At 37.6% G+C, this 19,676-nt stretch overlaps 1 protein-coding gene across 1 annotated transcript in view; it reads right to left on the bottom strand.

Moving 5' to 3' along the window:
* TRAPPC12 (trafficking protein particle complex subunit 12) overlaps nucleotides 1-19,676 on the bottom strand; it is a 52,293-nt gene that overhangs the window by 7,581 nt on the left and 25,036 nt on the right. Inside the window, exons 6-9 of the mRNA XM_041477891.1 lie at nucleotides 18,901-19,013; nucleotides 12,274-12,346; nucleotides 8,495-8,568; nucleotides 846-944 (exon numbers count right to left, since the gene is read on the bottom strand). Of these exons, the coding sequence (XP_041333825.1) occupies nucleotides 846-944; nucleotides 8,495-8,568; nucleotides 12,274-12,346; nucleotides 18,901-19,013 (359 nt within the window). The remainder of the gene's footprint in view (nucleotides 1-845; nucleotides 945-8,494; nucleotides 8,569-12,273; nucleotides 12,347-18,900; nucleotides 19,014-19,676) is intronic.

Below are 19,676 nucleotides of genomic sequence, written 5' to 3' on the forward strand. Positions count from 1 at the left end.
ATCCATAATTGAATTTGAATGACATTCTACGATTTCAAGCAAGCAATGTTAATAATTATCTATTAAGAGTAAATTACTCAATTTCAATATATTTTTATTAGAGGAATGTCACAAATAAGATCGTTTGTAAATACCTGATAATCCAAAATTAGATTTATTATTAAAATAAAAGTAAGTAGATAAAAGAGGAAAAGTTTGAATTATCAGTATCAGAAATATGAAAGAACTGCAAAGAACTTGTGAGATACGAAAAATTAAAAAAAAATCAGATAGCTATTTCGATGCATCATTTTATGAAAAATAAAAAGACATCTATTTTTATTTGCCATTAAATACAGGTACACAGACATTTATTATACTTTTCTGTATACTGTTTTTTTTCTTTTAAGGTGCCCTCCCCTGTCTTCTCAGGGATATGATTTGGACAAAAGAAGGACACTCTTGAATTTTTTCTAGATGAAGATGGCAGTTATACAGTGTGATTGAGACTTGCATGCAGTTCAAGGCAGTGAGACATGAGATTTTTAGTGAATTCTGTCTCATTGATGTCAATGGGAGCTTTACCTTTAGCGTTAGGGAAAACAGAATGTCACTTTTTGAATAAAATAGTAGCATAACTTTCAGCAGCATGTTCTTTGTTTGCTAATGCACTTTAAATACTATAGGTGCTTCATATTTCCTAATATTATCTAATACGACACAGTAGAAGGGTTTTTGTTTTGAGCACTGCCTCTACAATTTGATATGTGCCCTACAAAAACAGCTATAGTTTTAAATGCAATGATTATTCTCTATGTAGCTATCAACAGCAGTATTACCTAGCAAATTTAGAATAAAATGCATACCTGAAGGAAAATCCTTCCAATTCCACTCAGCAACTGAGGCTCTTGCTGTGGGTAATATTTGATGACAGAGTGGTAAGCATCTACAGCCAGTACATAGTCCTAAGGGTGAGAAGCATACAAAAAAAATTATCAGGTATTTAACCTCAGAATACTTCAGCCGTTGTGTCACCTTCTTTGTAAAGACATACTCCAACAGAATTAAAGTATTTGCAACTTGTCAGTGGGACAGAATTTCTATCAATCACTGTAGGCATTAGTGGCTGACTACACTGGTCAGTTCTACTGGTCTCAGTAATACTGGAACTGCCTACACAGGGGATCTTTTTTTTTTTTTTTAATGAGAATCATATTCTTTTTGTAGTTAAATGCCACAAACTAAAACTCTGAACACTTACTCTTTATCTTAGATTATGATTTAGGATGAAAGTCAAGCACCTTCTGTGTGACTGGGGGTATACATACTTGAGAAGTGTCTCACGTTCCAAATATGTGTACAATTTACATTGTTTAACAAACTATATTCCAAAGCTTTGTGAAGTGCCTGTGCAAATGCTCTTGTGAAAAAACATCACATGACAGAAACTGCAATTCCTGCACATTTTCAGATGACAAACTAGCACTACTACCAAGAGGAACTGGACATTTTCCTTTCCTCCACTGGAATTGTTGGGTTTTTTACTGCATAAGGGAAACAAGACATTTTCCCTTCCTTCATGTGAATTGGGTTTTTTTACTGCGCAAAAGCAGGTAATCTAAATAGAAAACGTATTTGGGCTAAAACTAAGTGAGGGGAGGACTGGTTCTGATCTCCAGAAAGCTTTGCGAGGGACACCTGTCTGCAGGGGGCAGCGTTGAGATCTGCCTGCTCAAGACGGAACGCCAGTGTAGCCTCCAGCTAAGGACCAGGGACAGAAGATTAAACAAATGGGTCCCATTTCCCACTGGAAAGAAATTCCCATTTGACTGGTTCCTGCAGTTCAGCGGTTTCATGGTTGAACTGCAGTAATTCAAGGACCTTGACAGGACATGATTTTCAGAGCCTGGCCACATGGCTTGGCAGGCAGAGGTGAGAGGCACTGCCCAAGCACAGTGCTGAGACCAGCTGTAGCTGTAGGAACGTCCACTGGCCGGGGGCTGTACCAGCCTCAGTTGCAGCAGCTTGGAGAAATGTGAGCAGAGGCAGAGAGTACCTGCCTTTGCTTACAAAGGCCAGGCCAAGCAAAGGCTGCGGGTTCTCTGTGCTGTAACACTTTAGTGCTTCCCAACAGTCCTGCCCTTCAGCTTAGTACAAGAATTGTGGTGGGCATTAGAAAGCAAAGGACAACAGAGAATAATCTTAAAAAACTACACAGACATCTTGGCAAACACCCTGCCCTACCACTAGTCTTAGTCAAATTATAGTACTCATTTAACTTGTCCCTAATGTGATCACAGCTACTGGGAAAGGTTGTTTCTCTTCATCTCCTGCTTGGTTTGAGGAAGCAATGTTCCCCACATGTAATGAATTTCTTTTCCTGAGGATGCACTTAAAAGGAGCAAATCCTGTATCCAGTTCTGAAGTCCTCAGCACAGGACACATGAATGTATTGGAACAGGTCCAGAGGAGGGCAACAAAAATGGTCAGTGGGCTGGAACATTTCTCAAGAAGGAACGCTGAGAGTTGGGGTTGTTCAGCCTGGAGAAAAAAAGGCTCTGGGGAGACCTCATTACAGCTTTTCAGTACCTGAAATGGGCTTATATATCAGGGCCTGTAGTAATAGGACAAGGGGTAATGGTTTTAAACTAAAAGAGGGTTGATTTAGTCTAGATAATAGGAATGAATTTTTTACAATGAGGGCAATGAAACACTAGAAAGGGTTACTGAGAGATATGGAGCATGCTCCATCCCTGGAAACATTCCAGGCCAGATTGGTTGATGCTCTCAGTAACCCAACCCAGTTCAAAGGTCCCAGTGCATGGCAGGGGTAGGTTAGACAAGATGACCTTCAAAGGTCTGTTCTGACCAAAACCATTCTATTTGAAACACACTGTTTCACACAAACAAAAAGTCAAGGTAAGTCTTTGGAGTCTGATCTGTGTATGAGAGAAATTACATGTCCTGAAATAGTAGGAGATGAGTTAGCCCAGGAAAGCTCTCTGCAGGACCCTTCTTTTGCAAACAACTTGTATACTGTGGGTATAATGATTAATTCTGAACAATTGATTATTAACATTTAAAGTTTATTACAATTCTAATGTGCCATGACAAGTTCACACTTATTACTGGTAATAAAAAGAGTTCAGAGGAAAACCAACATGCCACATACACAAATATATTTATTTAAATGTTGCTGTATTTATCATTCACAACTCAAATATGATGAAATTAAAGCAGCCATCATTTTTCACAAATTAATGATTTAGGAAAACTTCACTTTTCATTGTAATGGCTCTCAGTAACGGACTTGCTTGATCATGGAGTACAACTGTGTTAGGCACTATAAAAAACTAGGAATAGGGACACCCTTTGATCTAGCTCTTTAGAGGAATCCCAGCTGTGACTGTAGTACCTATTAATTCTTCCAAGAGTATAATGTGAAAAACTGTCTATGACTGTGATTTTTATCCCTTCAAGCATCAAATGTGGTCACTAGAGAAATAATTTTCTTGCATCAAATTCTGTTGTCTAAAGCTGCTCCTTAGCCAGTGGTCACTCCTGTGCATACTCTAAGGCTCTGGCTACACAACAAAGATGCACAGCACAACCATGAGGGATTGGGGCTCTGCAGTCACATCCCCAAACTGATGCAGAAACAAGTCCCATGAGCCCAAATTCAATGAGCTCAAGACCATGCAGCAAGTTGATAGAAAAGTGCTTCTGCCAGCTTAGTTACAGCTTAGCATGAACTGACTGCAGAAAAGCCTCAGCCACAAGAAGCTGCATGAGTGGGCAGTGTTTGCACCATCACAGCAGCACAAGCTCCCTTGTGCCTTGGTAGGAACAAGCAGCCAAGTCTTAAATGCCCATGCTGCAGGGGCTCCATGGATTTGGCTTAGACAGGCAAAGAAACCCTCTCCTTTTCTGAACTCCTCATCCTTATCTCCAACTCCATATGCATTACAAGTACATAAACACTGACAGATCCTGAAATGTGAGACTAGAGGTGAACATTAAGAGTCTATGCACTCTGTTGGTGGTCACTGCACCCTCTTTCCATACAACAGTACAGCACAGCATATCTGTGCTTACCCACTCCATGCCTTGCAGTATCTGTCACAGGAATAGGACCCATTTCTTCAAGGAGACAAGAGACTGCTAAATTATGTATGTCCAAAGGCACAAGCAAGGATGGCTCCAGGATGAAACTGTGAAACACCATCATATCTAGGCTCACTTCTAAATACAACCTCATTCTGTGGTCAGCTGTGGATCCCTCAGTGAGTTCAGTATGCATTTATTATTTTCCCACACTATGATGAAAGCATTAGGAGATTTCTTGAATATCCTACATATGATACAAAATAATACTATTCTGTAGTGAGTTGTAGAGGCTTCTTATCTGACAGTTCCTTCTGATAGAGCACATTGTAAAATAGATGATATTTGGTCTACTTACTAAAGACTGTTGTCATTCACAGTTTTGCTAATGTGACATAATACAACAAAGACTGTCTGATGGAATGATACATACACACCGTCTCTGAGAAGTGAAGTCTTGATTGATACAAGGTGTGGTTGTGAGCAGTAAAACATATTAAGTATTGCCAGTAAAAGCCCCAATGACTACAGCTTGTGATCTTAAGACTTAGAGATGGGGCTGACATATTGTCATGGTCTTTAATTTAAAAAGTTTAAGAGCCTTCCAGTTTTCCACACCTTTGTAAATAAATCTCAAAAGAAGGTCTGAAGTTACACTATTTAGGATATGAATGAGAATTGGCCTACTGTTTCATAACTCAATACCTCTTTTATGATGGAAATTTGGGGCTAACATTACATATACGAGTAAATAGTATAAAATAGTAAATAGTATAATAATAGTAAATAGTATATTAAATTATTACACTATTATAAAATACAATATATGGTATATAATAATGGTAAATGGTATAAAATAGTTCTAGTAAGCCACTGGACCTACTTGCTGGAATGTATTTTTTCCAATGCACCACAGTACAACGGTACTTCCCTTCATGGTTACTGCGTTACACACTTTCGTATTTCCCTCATCACTACCTTAATAACTTAATTAGAAATAAGCATAAATGACCATGATGTGTAGAATGCTAAGAGTAAGTTCAAGAAACCTCAGACTACAGATCTGAGTTACAAGGAGTGGATAGTTCATAAATCTTTGCATTGGGGAGAGAGGACAGGGATAACTTATCCTTCCTCTCTATCAAGTGAAGTTGTGGAAGGGTTATGAAAGCAGAGATTCACAGTGCTATGAATCCAGGGAGCTGTATTGCAGCACTCAGGAAAAAGACAGTCTTTCTCCTTTAAATCATACAAGAACCAAAGTCCTCAGGCATCATTCCCTTGTGTCACTAGCACAAGCTGTTCCCTCCTTCTTGGTACCATTTTAATTGTATTATACCCAGACTAAAATCAATTCTAATACTTTTGTTTTATGAAGGGCAAGTTCTACAAAAGCTAACACAAGAAGAAAACAAACCAACAAAATGTGCCTTTAATTAGAGTGCATTTATAATATATATGGAAAATACTTAAGTGTTTATTCCTTAGAGAGAGCAAAGTCTGGTAAGATGTCAAAAGTGATTTTAGCTCAGATGAAAAGAACTTAAAAAGTTTTAAGACACTTCCATGGTGATTTAGTAAAGTGACAAGCATTTTGCAGATAGACTTTTGAAATGAAACAATGCACATCATCAGCTGTATGTTAAATTAATATTCCCCTCATGCTGCTATATTCAGGACATGCTTTCATAGTGACATAAGCCCACAGTTCTTGTAAATGGAAGTCTACATGAGAGGTTATATGGTCTCCCCTTCTCCTGCTGTATTTCCACATCTTTCCTGAAGTTTTCCCTTGTTCACAGGAAACAGGAAAGCTGTTTGATATCAGTTGATACAACTGGGATCCACCATTTCTTTGTCATTTGATTAAGTACAACAGTAGTGCACAGAAAGAAGACAGAACCCATTTAAGAAAGGTTATACAAAGAAAAGGAGATGAACAGGAAAGAAAGACTGCCTTGAACTACTACCACTGTCACTGGTCACGTGGATAAAGGAACACAGCAGGCAGAGTTCAGTACCTAGGAAAGATATTCCCAGGGTGTAGGAGACATGACTCATTTCCTGTGTCTGAGTGAACCACTTTGCCTTCACTCTCTACCCCAAAATAAGATAATTCTCCATCTCAAAATTTAAGGAGATATTTAACTATGAAACAAATGAGGCATATTTGAAAATGCAAAAATCATTGTACTACATAAGCAGAATTCTTTGATTCAGGTAAGTAATGCAGAAAAGACCTAATTAAGAACTGAGGATAACGAATTTAAATAGTTATAGGGCCAACATCTAATCAAAGTGGATTTTTTAAAATTTTCAAGTGTCAATCCTGACAAGATTGTTCCCTGTTAAATACTACTGTAGTTTTTTTGGGGAAAGAAAGAGGTCACTAAAAATAAGATAATATGTTTGGGGTTTTTTGTCATACCAAAGTCACACAGTTTTACTTTAATCCATTATTATTGTAATCATCATCAACTACTTGCCCAAGGTATTCCACCACCCAACAGCGCCTGGGGACCAAGCACAGTGTTGCAATACTGTAAATGGTCACTAGATGGCAATAGATGGCGCTGACTTGTAGAATGAACTCTAAACTACACACACTTGAAACACTCGAATAAAAACAAATGCACTTTTAAAAGCATATGAAACAACAGCAAAAAAGGGTGGAACCGTGTTAAATTAATATAATTTTTCATGGGAGAACTTACAGAAGTGTGTTTAAAACTAATCTGAATAGATTCACGCTGAATACTCTGGAAGGTGGAGAAGATGACTACAGGACTGTTGCGTGCTAGAAGGGTCTGGGGATATTCCTGAAAACTGAAAGACTCACAGGCACCCTATAGCCAATGAACTGAAATGCAAATTTCAGATGGAACTAATTATGCATTAACATGCAATTGTGGGTAATTTGGAAGTTATTGTGAACCATAAATTTCTAATTTAACAGCTGTGAGATAGGCCCTAAATACAACTGGTCTTAAGAAGTATCTGAGCTGCCATATGTCTGAAATATTATTTCCAAAAAGATTATAATTGGTGTTCTCAATTACATTTCTGTTACTCAAAGAAAACAGCACTAAAAAGATCAAACCAGAGGAAGGTCAGAACTGTGTGTGCATGTGGATTTGTGTGTACACATGAAAAACATAGGAGTTAAAAAAGAATTCACAGCAAAAAGTAAAGTGAAGTTCTTGAAAATATATATACCAGTATTTTTTATTTATATATTCTACTTTGTTTGGGATAGCAGCTCATGCTTTTCTTCACTTGTTTACTGAAAAAGAGAATGATTTAAAAAATGAGCCTATGTCATGTACCTACTTCAAAAGACAAAGTGCTTTAATGAACAATTATTTCTATGCAAGACAGAAATGTTCTTATTACAATATGATCATGAAAATAAATGTGTGTTTCCCCTAATTCCCACAACAAGAATATTCCATTTCAAGTAAAGCTGTATAGATGGCTATTAAAAAAAAAAAAAAAAAAAGAACAAACCATACTTTTTTGTGGTATTGTAATATTAAGAATGGATCCTTGTTTGGGAAGTAAACATCAGAGGGTAAGGTCTGGCATGAACCTTAGGTAATCGAAGTGCAGGGAGCCAGGAGTGCAAATCTTGGTCTGTGAAGATCCCACTGCTCCAAGGCTGTTGCTGCTAATTGATTTGTAGAGCTCAGCTGGGCTCAGGGTAACAGCAGTTTGCTGCAAGAATTGCGACACTGCTGTTTTCCTGACCACAACAGGATCAGCAGAAGTAATTTTATTTCTACTTCCAGAATACACGGAGAAGCTAAGAGTGTTGCACCAAACGGAGTACAATTGGTTAAAAGATGTAAGGAGGAATCAAGGCAGAAAACCCCAGCAGTGACAGCTAGTCACTTTTGCTTTTATTGCTTTCTCTTCCACCTCTACCCACTAGTGAGGATTTAAACTTGAAAGAAGACATATTACAAGTGAGATCAGTTGACAAGGGAGGATGTATTTAGATGTTTTGGATCTCTATCAGATGCAAAAGCTACAGTGTTATTAAACCTCACAAACAGAGCAACATTCCTAGTGCACAGTTTGAAAAAGGCAGAGCACATAATTGCTTTTAATTAGAGCATTTAGTTAAGTGTTTGAAAAATTCAATTTAAAAATGCAAATTCTGTATTGTTATTGCATGTTCTCTAGGATGATTTGGGGAGAAATAAGTACAGATATGTTCCCAAAGAACATTACTGCAAATAGCTATCTATTAAATAAGACATTATTAAGCCTAATTAATTCTTCACTAAGCAAAACCTTAATGTACTGTCAGGTACTCTTTCCTTATCTCTGCACCAGTAATTCACTTGCATTTTCTCTGACATTCTACTCTGGAATATACGGTACCTCTGCAGTTCTGCCACCCACGTACCTTCATCATTAGCAGACAGTTTGCCATGGAGTACATCACCCGGCCCAGACGTGACCTCCACAGCTGAACAGAGGCTGCAAAATAAGAGCAGCTTGTGAATTTGCACAAATAAATTAGAGGTTCTTTCTTGCCATCAATTATTGGTCCTATGAGTTACAATTTTGAAAGGTCCCCCTCGTTAACACCACTGGGTTTTAGCCTAGAATTTTTAATCCTCAGCCCTGCTGCAGCATCAGAGAATTCTGCATCTCTCCAAGGGAATTGCTCAAGCAGCTCTGAGTACCACACACAAGGCAACAATGCAGAGCAATAGACAGTCACTCAGCTCTCAGCTCAGGCCAAGTATTAAACACCAAAATAAGCCACACATTTTCCAACATCAGAACAAAAGGTGCATAAAAGGATTCAAGCGATAATGAGCAACAGTTTAAAAACATGTAATCTACAGCATTAAATGTGATAAATTAAAAAAATCAAACATAGCTAGAATGTCATTTAAGAGCCAAAACATGCAGAGTGAGAAATGTCTGAGTCTGGGACTGTTTGTGCTTGCCTCTGGCTGAGAGATATGCTGAAAAAATCTGCCAAGCTTGTCTGCTTTTCCTATTCTCTTGGAGCTTGCAGGCATTAAAAGCTGCAGCAGATTTCTCTCTTTTGCTTTGCAGACAGACTCCTGATGTTGTAAGAGAACAGTTCACACAGACCCTTATTTTCTCTCATGTTACAGTACCACAGATCAATGCCAAAAGTATTTCTCTAATCCTCAAAAATAAACATTAGGACTATTCATTTAGTACACTTGAAAAGTACATGTACCCCGGTCAGTAAGCTGTCAAGGTCACTGTAATGATTTGAAAGGAGTGGGGGGAAGGGAGAAGAGGCTATTTCAATAAAATTGTCGTAACTGAGACCACTCATTTGTATCATTAATGTAGTCACTGATGAAAGCATGGCAGATTACACAGATAATTCTTTCAGCGCACAAAGAAATCATTACAAATAAGAAGAGCTTGGTGAAATGTCTATCACCTTTCCTAAAAAGGAAAACTCCTTCCATCCTCTTCAACAATAAATCAAAAAAAATCCAACCCATGAATATTCACAAATTATCTTTGTCAAAAAGAGGGTTATAATGTCGGGTCCAAGACTGAACCCAGTATTTCATCCAGTGTACCTTACAATCATGCATTAATCCTAGCTTTTGTTTTAGAAATTCCCCTGGAACCACACATTCCTAGTGCTACTAATGGAGATGATACTGTAAACCATGAACGAATACTTCATGACACATTTCCTTTTTTTCTTTCCTTGGGGGGGATCTGTAAAATCCAAACATAATTAAATAACTGTCCTTCATTATTTCACTTAAGTAAGTATCTCTTTTTTTTGCATGTTCTCATAGTTTGGTAACCACATTCAGTTTTTTTAGGACTGAGGTGACAACTAACTAACTAAGATGTTGATTCCTACACTGGAGACATCCACATTTCATGTTAACAATCAGCACCAGCTACAGTTCTCAAAAAAGGATTGCAAAGCAGGCAAACCAGATGTCTTCAGCCTGTGCTATAAACTGAACTTGGTCTGGAAATTCTGCAGCTCTGTGTGATGAGGCTTCTTAGCACTGGCAGAAAGGGGTTTAAAAAAATCTGCAAAGCAGTAAATAAAACCAAAACCCAACAGCAGATCATTGTGTTTTCCTGAGATGCCTGAAACACTCTTTGCAGGTCCATGCAGCCATGCTTCCACTCTAAGCATTTGCTTTTCCTTGTTTTCATCAAGGGCTCAGTACTCCACACTGCCATTCATTTCAATAGGCACTGTGAAGTTACAAAATTGGCATCTAACACAATGTGTTACCAGGCAAGTGGTGCAATGCTAAATCTCTCTGCCTGCTGAAAATCTGGCAAATGAGCTGCTCTGTTTGAGGCTAGAGATGCACATGTTAAATTGATTGGTGTTGCACCTTCTTACATCAGCAGCATGGAAATTACATGCTAAGCATAATCCCTGCAATGAATTAGGGCTGTCTTCACATAAAGTTAATAAGGTTTGCTTCAGCAAGTCTCAAATGAAAAAAAGCAAACCCATTATCAGCCTCCTGGAGCTCCAAATGCAGAGACAAAGCAGAGAGGGAGCAGACCTGGCTGACCTCCACAGACAACAGCAGTCAACAGCCTCTGCAAATGTCCCGTGGGCTTTTTGGCTGTCTTAAACCTAGAGGCAGCTGCACAGCAGACATGTAAAGATCGCTCCAAATTTTCTGCAGCCACGTCCCTTGATAACTACTAGCTGCTGCTTTTCTAACTGTGTCTCCTCCTGAGCCCGTCTGAGCTCTGAAGCAGAGAGGAAAAGCAAGGAGCCAGTAACTCATGAGTGAAGCAGAATGCAGGACACAGGATTACGATACAGCTTGTAAAAAGTCCTTGTACCTTAAAGGGGGATCAACACCTTGGTTTTAAAGTTGTAAAAAACAAAACATGTGGAGGTGAGGATGAAAATTCTGGCAGAAAACACTAACAGGGAAAAGTAAGTAGGAGAACAGGGGCAAAAAGAATATTAGATACAAGTGAAAAGAAAAGAAACTCATGAAGTGCTGTGTCTAACTTCAGTGTAAGATTATTTCCATGTTTCCTAAACCTTTTGAGAAGAGTAGTAAATGTATTCTTTTGACTATATGTGCAGATATTTTTATGATATGCTCACATGTACTTGTGGTTTTAGGACACATTCAGAAGGTGTATCAAGTCAGGTATGTTGGCGTATTAAAGCAACTTTCACATCCAGTCAAATTAAAGAACAGGTCAAAAAAAGTTCAAACAGGTCTGCACCCTTCCATACAGACAGTTTTAAGGAATTATTTATAATTTTTTTCTGTTATTAACTCTATCCAGCCTCTTCTATCTCAGAGCCAGACTTATACTTTCCATGGGCTCTGTGTGAATGGTCTCTTGGAAAGAACTTCATAGCATTCCTTAGACTGTTGGCCAAAGGTGAAAGTTGTTTGTTTTCTTGGTGCATGTTTTGAACTTGCTAGGCATCATGAGGGGTCCATACAATCCACAGCAAGGCCTAAAATGTCTCCTCTTGTCTAATTTTCAAGTATACTCAAATGACCTCATAAGTATAAATTTTGTTTAAAAAAAAAAAAAGCTTGTCCTGATCACCCGTTTTTGTGCAGTAATTTGCCCTCTACCATTGAAGCAACATCAGTAAGACAGAAGGAACAGGAGAAAACATAGTTGGATATACAATAATGAAAATTATGATATAGCTCTATATAATCTAAATATTATTCTAAAGAATGCCTTAGATATTTCAGGAGTCTAAGTACCATGCAGCTACAGTGAGACTCTGCCATCTGTGCAGCAGCACCCTAAGCCAGAGCAGCCACTGTATGGTGGTAGTTCAGTCTCAAAAAGCTGAGTGAATGGCAGACATGAGGTTTGAGAGGAGTCAGTCAGCCAAGGCTTAAGATGAAACACCTACATAGCTGCAACAGCAACACACTTATATATTCATCACTTAAGGATAACAGCCATGTTGTTTCTCCTAAGTAAGAAAAGAATTGATTTATTGCACAAGTTTGATCAAGGGCAAAACTGTGAAATTAATTTCAGCAAAAAGTAGTACAAAGTATATAATTTCAGGGGCTGAGCAGGCTATAAGATTAGAAAACTGCAGTTTTAACCAGTCTGGAGCAGTCTTGTGAAAACTTCTGGCACACTTAGGCAAGCAATAAAAACACACTGTCTGTGAAAAAAATGTTTAATACCTACCTTGTCTGTTCTCCTGTGTAATGTTAGTCATACTTCCATCTTCAGCTAAGCCTTGTTCCAAATTTTCTAGTATCTGTAGTAATTTATTTAAAGTAGCAACATGAGTTTAAACAGCACTATATATTTAATGCAAATTATCTACAATGGACAGTCTCTGTGTAAACCAATTCATGCAGGAATGCTTCACCTAGGTACAGTCCAAAATTACTGGTTATTACCACAGCTAGATCAATTGCACAAAGTAAAAAAGCCATTGTACTGTAGAAGGATATTAGAGTTCAAATTATGATACTTACAGAACATTAAATGTCAGCACACTCTGGGGTCATACATATTTTGTTAAGTAAAACAGGAAATATGCTCCACAAGAGAATGAACATTAAATGAAATGACCACTATGAAAGTCAAAACTGATTTTTTTCAGAGAAGGCCATAGCCTCCTGACTTCTTCACCCTAAGTATGGGTTTTAGTTTCTTTAGTTTCATGTTTTTGTCTTTAATGAAGTATTCCTCTTAGGTCTTACTACAATTTTCTTCTCAAACTCTGGGGATTATTGCTTTTTTAAATTTATTGTAGATTTTAAATCATGTGACTTGTTGAGTGAATGAAACATTTGTTTTATTGGAAGAATGGAAATGTATACTTAATGAAGCTTGTGTCTGAAGCACTTTTAAAGTATGCATGAAAGGCTCCATTTGAAACAAAAGTAAACTTTCTCCAAATTCATTTTCCAATTCCCACAGATGACCCCATTTTTCTTGTTACAGATGCATAACTTTGGTTGTAGAATAATGCCTGAGATTTCCTTCAAAAAACTATTAGGGCCACTTGCTGTTTAACCAGCCACTGTGGTTACCCAACGAAGGAAATCCAAGGCACTGCCTCTTCTGGGGACTGAGCGCACTTCCAAATGAAGAGCTTTCAGTTTCTGGCAGTATAAGACGTAACTCTCTTTTCCCAAACCAACAAAGTACACTTCAAATCAACACTGGAAGTCCTCAAAAAAGAAGACTGGTAAATTAATCTGGCCTTGGAAAGTGTGTTGGTGTTTTCTACAGCCAATCAAGATAATCTGTACCTCCAGAAAGTCCAATTTTAGACATATTAAGCTAGAAGAAATTGCCCTATGAGATACCAAGCCCTTTTCACAGACTAGAGTGAAGTTTTGAAGTAAAGTTCACAAATTCATCTACAAAGAACTTAATAGCAAGGAGAGACATACAATGAATGTAGAACATTTGCCACCTGCCAGCCGAGCCAGGCTAATTTTCCTGGTAACAATTGTTAGGCCATGTTGAATACAAGGTAATATGGTTTACAGTAAACTTTGGTCAGAGGGCTAGACTGAGCTGCCTTACCTCAGATTTTGAGAGGCTATGAGCATACACCAGTAGATACTGCAGCTTAGCTGACAGGTGGCAATTTATGAGCTGGCAGTGGCATGCCTGCAAGACTGACTCTCAGTCCCGCTTTCAAAAGCAGTGCAGCCACCTAGAAATCACTTAGAAACCAAAGTGCCACTTTTCAGTGTTAAATGCCCAGTGTGTAATAGGACACCTTGTCAGAAAAACCCCATATTCTTTTCTCCCCCAAATCCAAACCACTTTATGATCTACTTTCTGTGGTCTAAAAACCCTGATCTTTCTCTTCCCCTATAAAATATCTAGTGATTTCCTCTCAGGTTCAGTAAGGCCCAAAGTTCCTACTCTTTAAATGGCATAAACACAATGAGGGGCCTTCATCAAGGCAACATGCTGTCTTATTTAAAAAGACAATGGATTTCTCTGAAAACATTCTCACTAACACAATCAAAAAAGGAAGAATTACTTATTAGCATACAATTAGAGTATTACATTAACCATTCTGAGACATTACTTGGGGATATCTAGCTGTGACCTCAAGCTCAACATCATTAAAACAGAGCTTGGCAATAATTTGAGGCTAATTGTTTTATTCCCTAGGTTTATCTCTATTTTGCCCCTAAGTACAAAAACATCACCTGCAGTTTTCCAATATTTGGGTATTTCCCTATTTTCCAACAATTGTTTAATAGTAACATTTATGATTCTGACACCTTCTCAGTGTAAATTATTGCATTTAATCAATATGAAATATTTAGGTGGCAAACTGTTTATTATAGCAATATCACATGACATAGCTCTAATTACCCATGTTCTTACTATGAAGAAAAATGTAATTGAAGACTTCTACCATTTAATTCATCAGTTTTACATATGACCTGTGCTTTTTCTTGTTTTGAACCCTTATTGTTATGCACACTAATTAGTTTCACTGGCTAGTATTACTTCACTGAATCTTCTGTTTCGTTCCCTACCTATTACTGTCTGTATACCGGAATTGCTAATATATGCATACCACCACTCAGCCTTTTTTGGTGCTTCTGGAACTGTGGCTTTTTGGGTACTCAGACTGGTACAGGGTCATCACAGTTTCTATGAACTTAACAAACAAGGTGTTAAGACAAATACTCTCTAGGCTGAAGTAACGTATGAAAACCAGAAAACTTATTTCACCTTAGCCACTAGAAGCTTATAGTAATCAAACTTAAGAGACTAAGAAGTTCAAGGAGACTGAAAAGTTCAAAGAGACTGGAAAGTTCACCAATTTGGGAGTAAAACAGAAGGCCAGGAGATACGGAAGAGTGTGTATGAAAGGGCCAGGGAGAAACATAACTACTCATGAAGGAGAGTGGTGGAACTACAGAAGTTGTGGCTGATGGGCAAATCGCTCAAAGTATTTCTGACAAGTTTGGCCGAGGTAACATTTGCAGAGGCCTTTTTAGCAAGCAAGAGTGTTAACCCACTTGCCACTGCTCCACTCACCTGGTAGAAGAGCCCAGTATGGCTCTGGCAGTTGAGGGATTAGGGTTTAAAAGTGAAATGTACTATGCAATGTGTAAATTTCCAGGAGCTCACCTTCAAGCATCCAGGGAAGCATAGGTAATTACAGACAAGAGGAGTTTACATTTAGCCTGACAGTTGTCCTTTTCACATTTTGGTCTCCAGCTAAACATTTTTAGCATGTCTTCAGCATTATTAGCGCTAAAGTGATGATGCTTCTGTTTTTAAATGAACACTTGAAAATAAAAAATCCTTTTGTGATTTAAGTTACTATTGTTATTCTTATTGCCTGGCTGTTCAAAGACCATTTATTTCAAGGTGGACTTAGAGGTGCAACAACTCATTGACACAGTTCACACTGGGAAGATCAGCAATAACACAGAGACTGCAACAATTTCACTGGACTCCTCTCCCAACCTGTAACACCCATTTGGCACTACAGATAATTTCTTTCCCAAATGTTGTTCATTTAGAAGAAGATGCAAAATCTTGATTAGACACTTGCAGGAATACTGGAAAAGGTAAAAACATTATTGCAGGAAAAAATATATATGGAAACATATATCCAGGAAAAATTAAAATAACATTTTTGCACCCAACCTCCAATCCTGCTTCAGGTACTAGAGATACGTAAGTAGATGGAGGCTGTAAAGACCAAGTTACAAAAAAAAAAAAAAATACAGTTCCATCTTTAAATTGAATGGTTAATCTAAAGTTGACAGGTGTCTGTAGATCTATACAACAAAAAGCAATAAAGAATTTAGCAGATTAAAAGCAAGGATTGGATAGGAAAAAAAACCTCACCCTTTCATTAAGAAAGAGAAATGAAATAAAAGACAAATTTTCTTATGATCAGAATGCACTACCATTAGCCTGGAATAACCTCCCAGGGGATGTGGCCTCAGCACCATAAGCTGGCTCATTAAAAACTACAAAACAACTTTGCATTGCAGAGAGACAGACTAGGTGAGCTAATAGGTCTTTTCTTTCTTCTAGCTTTTATGACTCCAAGATCATCTCATTTACATAATGATGATTTGTATGCCCTTCTGTAAATACGGATGACCAAAGATTATTTTTCCACTTTTTAAAAGAGGGAGGTAAAACACTAGAGGCTTTTGGTTGAAAGCTCCCCAATTAATTCTGTTATAACCCAAATGGTTCCCAAGTGTTACATACAAATATTAAGACTAATGAGTGTACATCCTTTATGTTATTTTCTTGGTTATGCCATGGGTTTTTGTAAGTATTAGAACATATTCTTGAACATTCCAGTTGAGATCGAGATTGTTAGACAAACAGCATTCTACACAAAAAACAGAACATATATAAACAATGTTTTTTATCAGCCACCCCTGACTTCAAATGGTTAAATTACCACCAAATTACAACTGTCTTTTAAAAACACAGTTATCTTTACAAGCTGTCCTTTTTCACACTCTTCTTTCTACAGTTCTTGAATTGTTCCAAAAACTAAGGTATGTAAATGATTGCAAACAAATGAAGTAATCTGGAATGAGGTATCTAGAATAACTGATCAGAAATATTTCCAAGAAGAATGTTTTATTTGTTAGTAGTTATCTGCCTACTGTACTTTAAAAAGAAGCATCCATCAGCACAGACAATAGCTTGTCCTGGCTACTGTATCCTGCCTCAGAGGAAGCTGTCAGGACCAAAGGGATATTGTTGTCTTTCTTGCTGCAATTGGACATACTAACACAGGAGAAACCTTGCAAACTCAGACACAGGAAGGCAGAGGCAAAGAGGTGACAATCTCTGAATCAACACCAAGCAGAGAGAACAAGAGATTCCTCAGAAGAGCTAGTGGAAGATGTAGAGCCGGCTTTAAAGTAGCTTTCTCCAAAGGTACAAGGGATAACACAGAATTTGCAGTGACAGGTCACTAGCAATTGGTGGACTGAGAACACGAGTAAAGAGACATGTTCTTCAAGAACTTAGTGGGCAGAGAAATATGTATATATTAATTTTTAACTCTCCTTTATTTCTATTTCATCTTCTCCACCATATTCAGTTTCCCTTATTTAAACAAATAATCAGCCTAGTTCATGTTCAAACAAAATGTTGTATTGTAGTTTAAAAGCTTTCTTGGTACAGTGGGAATGCTCTAAGGATATGCACTTGTAGAGAAATATCAGAGGCCGAGCCACCTCAAGGTTGTAGATAACTTGAAGGTCTTATAAAGGACTGGGGGGGCGGGGGGGGAAGCCAGAGTTAATTTCCTTTTATTTCATTCCTCTACTGACCAGCAATATTTAACCTGCAGAGAATCATGGCTGATCACACTGCAGCTGAGATATGGCCACTTCAATCTAGTCTGCCAGACAGCTGATGGATGCCCTGCTCAGCAGTCACTCCCTTGTTAACATTCAGTTTTCTCTCTTTGTTACAAGATCCAGAAACTTAGAAACCAGTTTAGTTTTGGAATCTAGTGGCATCTTCATGACTGAAGGCAGACAGAATAGCATTTGATACCACACTGCATAAACCCAAGATGTGAAACAGCTGATCTGCTGCAGACTGGGGCAGGCAAATGTTAGTACAAGCACCATGAAATCCTGCAATAGAAGTGTATGGCATTCCCTAGAAGAACAAAATTACTTCAAACTGAGGACTGTTTATGAAGAAGAGGGCTGGAGAGAATAGCCAGCCAGTCATATTAGATGAGAGGTAACAGCAGCCTTCAAGTGCTAAGAAGTACCACTTCTTGGGCAAATTAGATATATTTCTCAACAGTTTCCAAATCAATTCTTTCCAACTTTACAAAAAATGCCACTGTCACCTCTTATTACCTAAACCATTGAATTTTTCCTCTCATAATAAAAAGAACTGGGCTTTTTACAGTAAACATTTGGTTCTCCTACATGTTACTGTTAGAAGAAAGTTGATTTCATCCACTTAATACCATTACAGCTACACAATTGGCAATTATCAAATCCCTCCACTTCCCTTATCTAAGGTATTTTATGGAGTAAATATAGGAAACTTGCAAGGAATATTGAAAATGAAAAGTAATCACACGTGTTTATCTTACGTACAGTTTTGAACTTTCAAGTGTCATAGCTAAAGCAATAATGTTGCATTTCTTCTACAGTTTACCGCATTGTAAAATTCATAGTCACTGGTGCATTAGACTACTTGGGAAAGATTTCTGTGAAAAAACCCATTTAAGGACGAATATTTGTGGTTCAGGGTTGCTGGTTTTAGTGGATAAAGTTAGTGCTCATAACACCATGACTCCAATTTCAGCACTGACAAATCCCATGTTATAATTTAGGCCATAATTTTTTATTATAGCATTTGACAAAACAAAACAAAAACCCCAACCAAACTCAGCAGGTTGTATTTATATTCCTAAATGACTGTTGTTTCTAAAACCAGTTATTTGGACTATTTCTGAAGGATCAAGGTCATCAACAACTGTTTTCAGCAAGCTGAACACAGCTGAGTGAAGGAAAGAAATTTCTCCTACCCGCCCTTAAACACATCTGCTTACTGTGCTCTACATCTTGTCTGGCAAAAGCACGAAAGTTGTCCTCTGCTCTACCCAACTGAGCCAGAGCTACCACAGAGAAGAGGAGGATCTCTCTTAAAATGCAAGAGGCACTTCATTACTTTTAATAGCAAGCTTCTTATTTGCATCAAGATGGAGTAAAAAATGTCATAATTGAAACAATGTTCTTTATAAGGACAGTAAAATTTATTTCTTAAACATTACAAAATGTTAGTGCCTAGAGATGCTGTTACCTTGGCGCAGATCATCTTCATACTATGCAGTCTGTCAAGTGATTCCTGAGGATTTCCCAGGTACTGAGGAAGTTCAGCATGCAAAATCCGCATGGAGAAAGGAACCATGGAACCTAGACACACAATTAATTTTGTTAAGTGTGTTTGCTACAATGATCAGCTTGTGATTTGCCTATGTTAAAGAAGGTATGTCTCACTAGTGCCACATCACAAAGTCCATTTTGCCTTCATATCTTTTCCTTCTACTGATGAAAAGTGTGAAAGATTAGAAAATAGGGAACTTCTTTTCAGCTATATCATGTGACATGTTTAAAACATTTTAAACAGGCACACACAAGTAAACCATTATCAAGAAGGCAGGAAGAAGGTGCACCTAACTCAAATTTTCAAAACCAAGTTGTACTGGGAAGTACAATGTTTCTTTTAAAATTTCTTCAAACTAATTAAAATGAAGGAGTAGAAAAATGAAGTTTACTTTAATTGCATCTACATTACTACTAGCATTTAATAATTATGTATATTTTACAACCAATATAGAAGAAATAAGATTAAATTACTGGCCTTCAAAGTATGCCTGTGAAAGAGATATAACTGGGTCATGCAAAACCTCTTGGTATATTTTTGTCTAACTTCTAGTTCATTTAAAGCATCAAAGAATAGGAAATTTAAGCAATATCTGAGGAGAAAAAGAAACTCATACTAGTTTATTCCTACCACTACTGTTGTTGTTATTGTTATTATTGTTGTTAGTATTCAATTATTATAAAAATAATTAC

The sequence above is a fragment of the Pyrgilauda ruficollis genome, unplaced genomic scaffold, assembly GCF_017590135.1.
Source record: "Pyrgilauda ruficollis isolate IOZ18807 unplaced genomic scaffold, ASM1759013v1 scaffold42, whole genome shotgun sequence".
In the NCBI taxonomy this organism is placed as follows: Eukaryota; Metazoa; Chordata; class Aves; order Passeriformes; family Passeridae; genus Pyrgilauda; species Pyrgilauda ruficollis.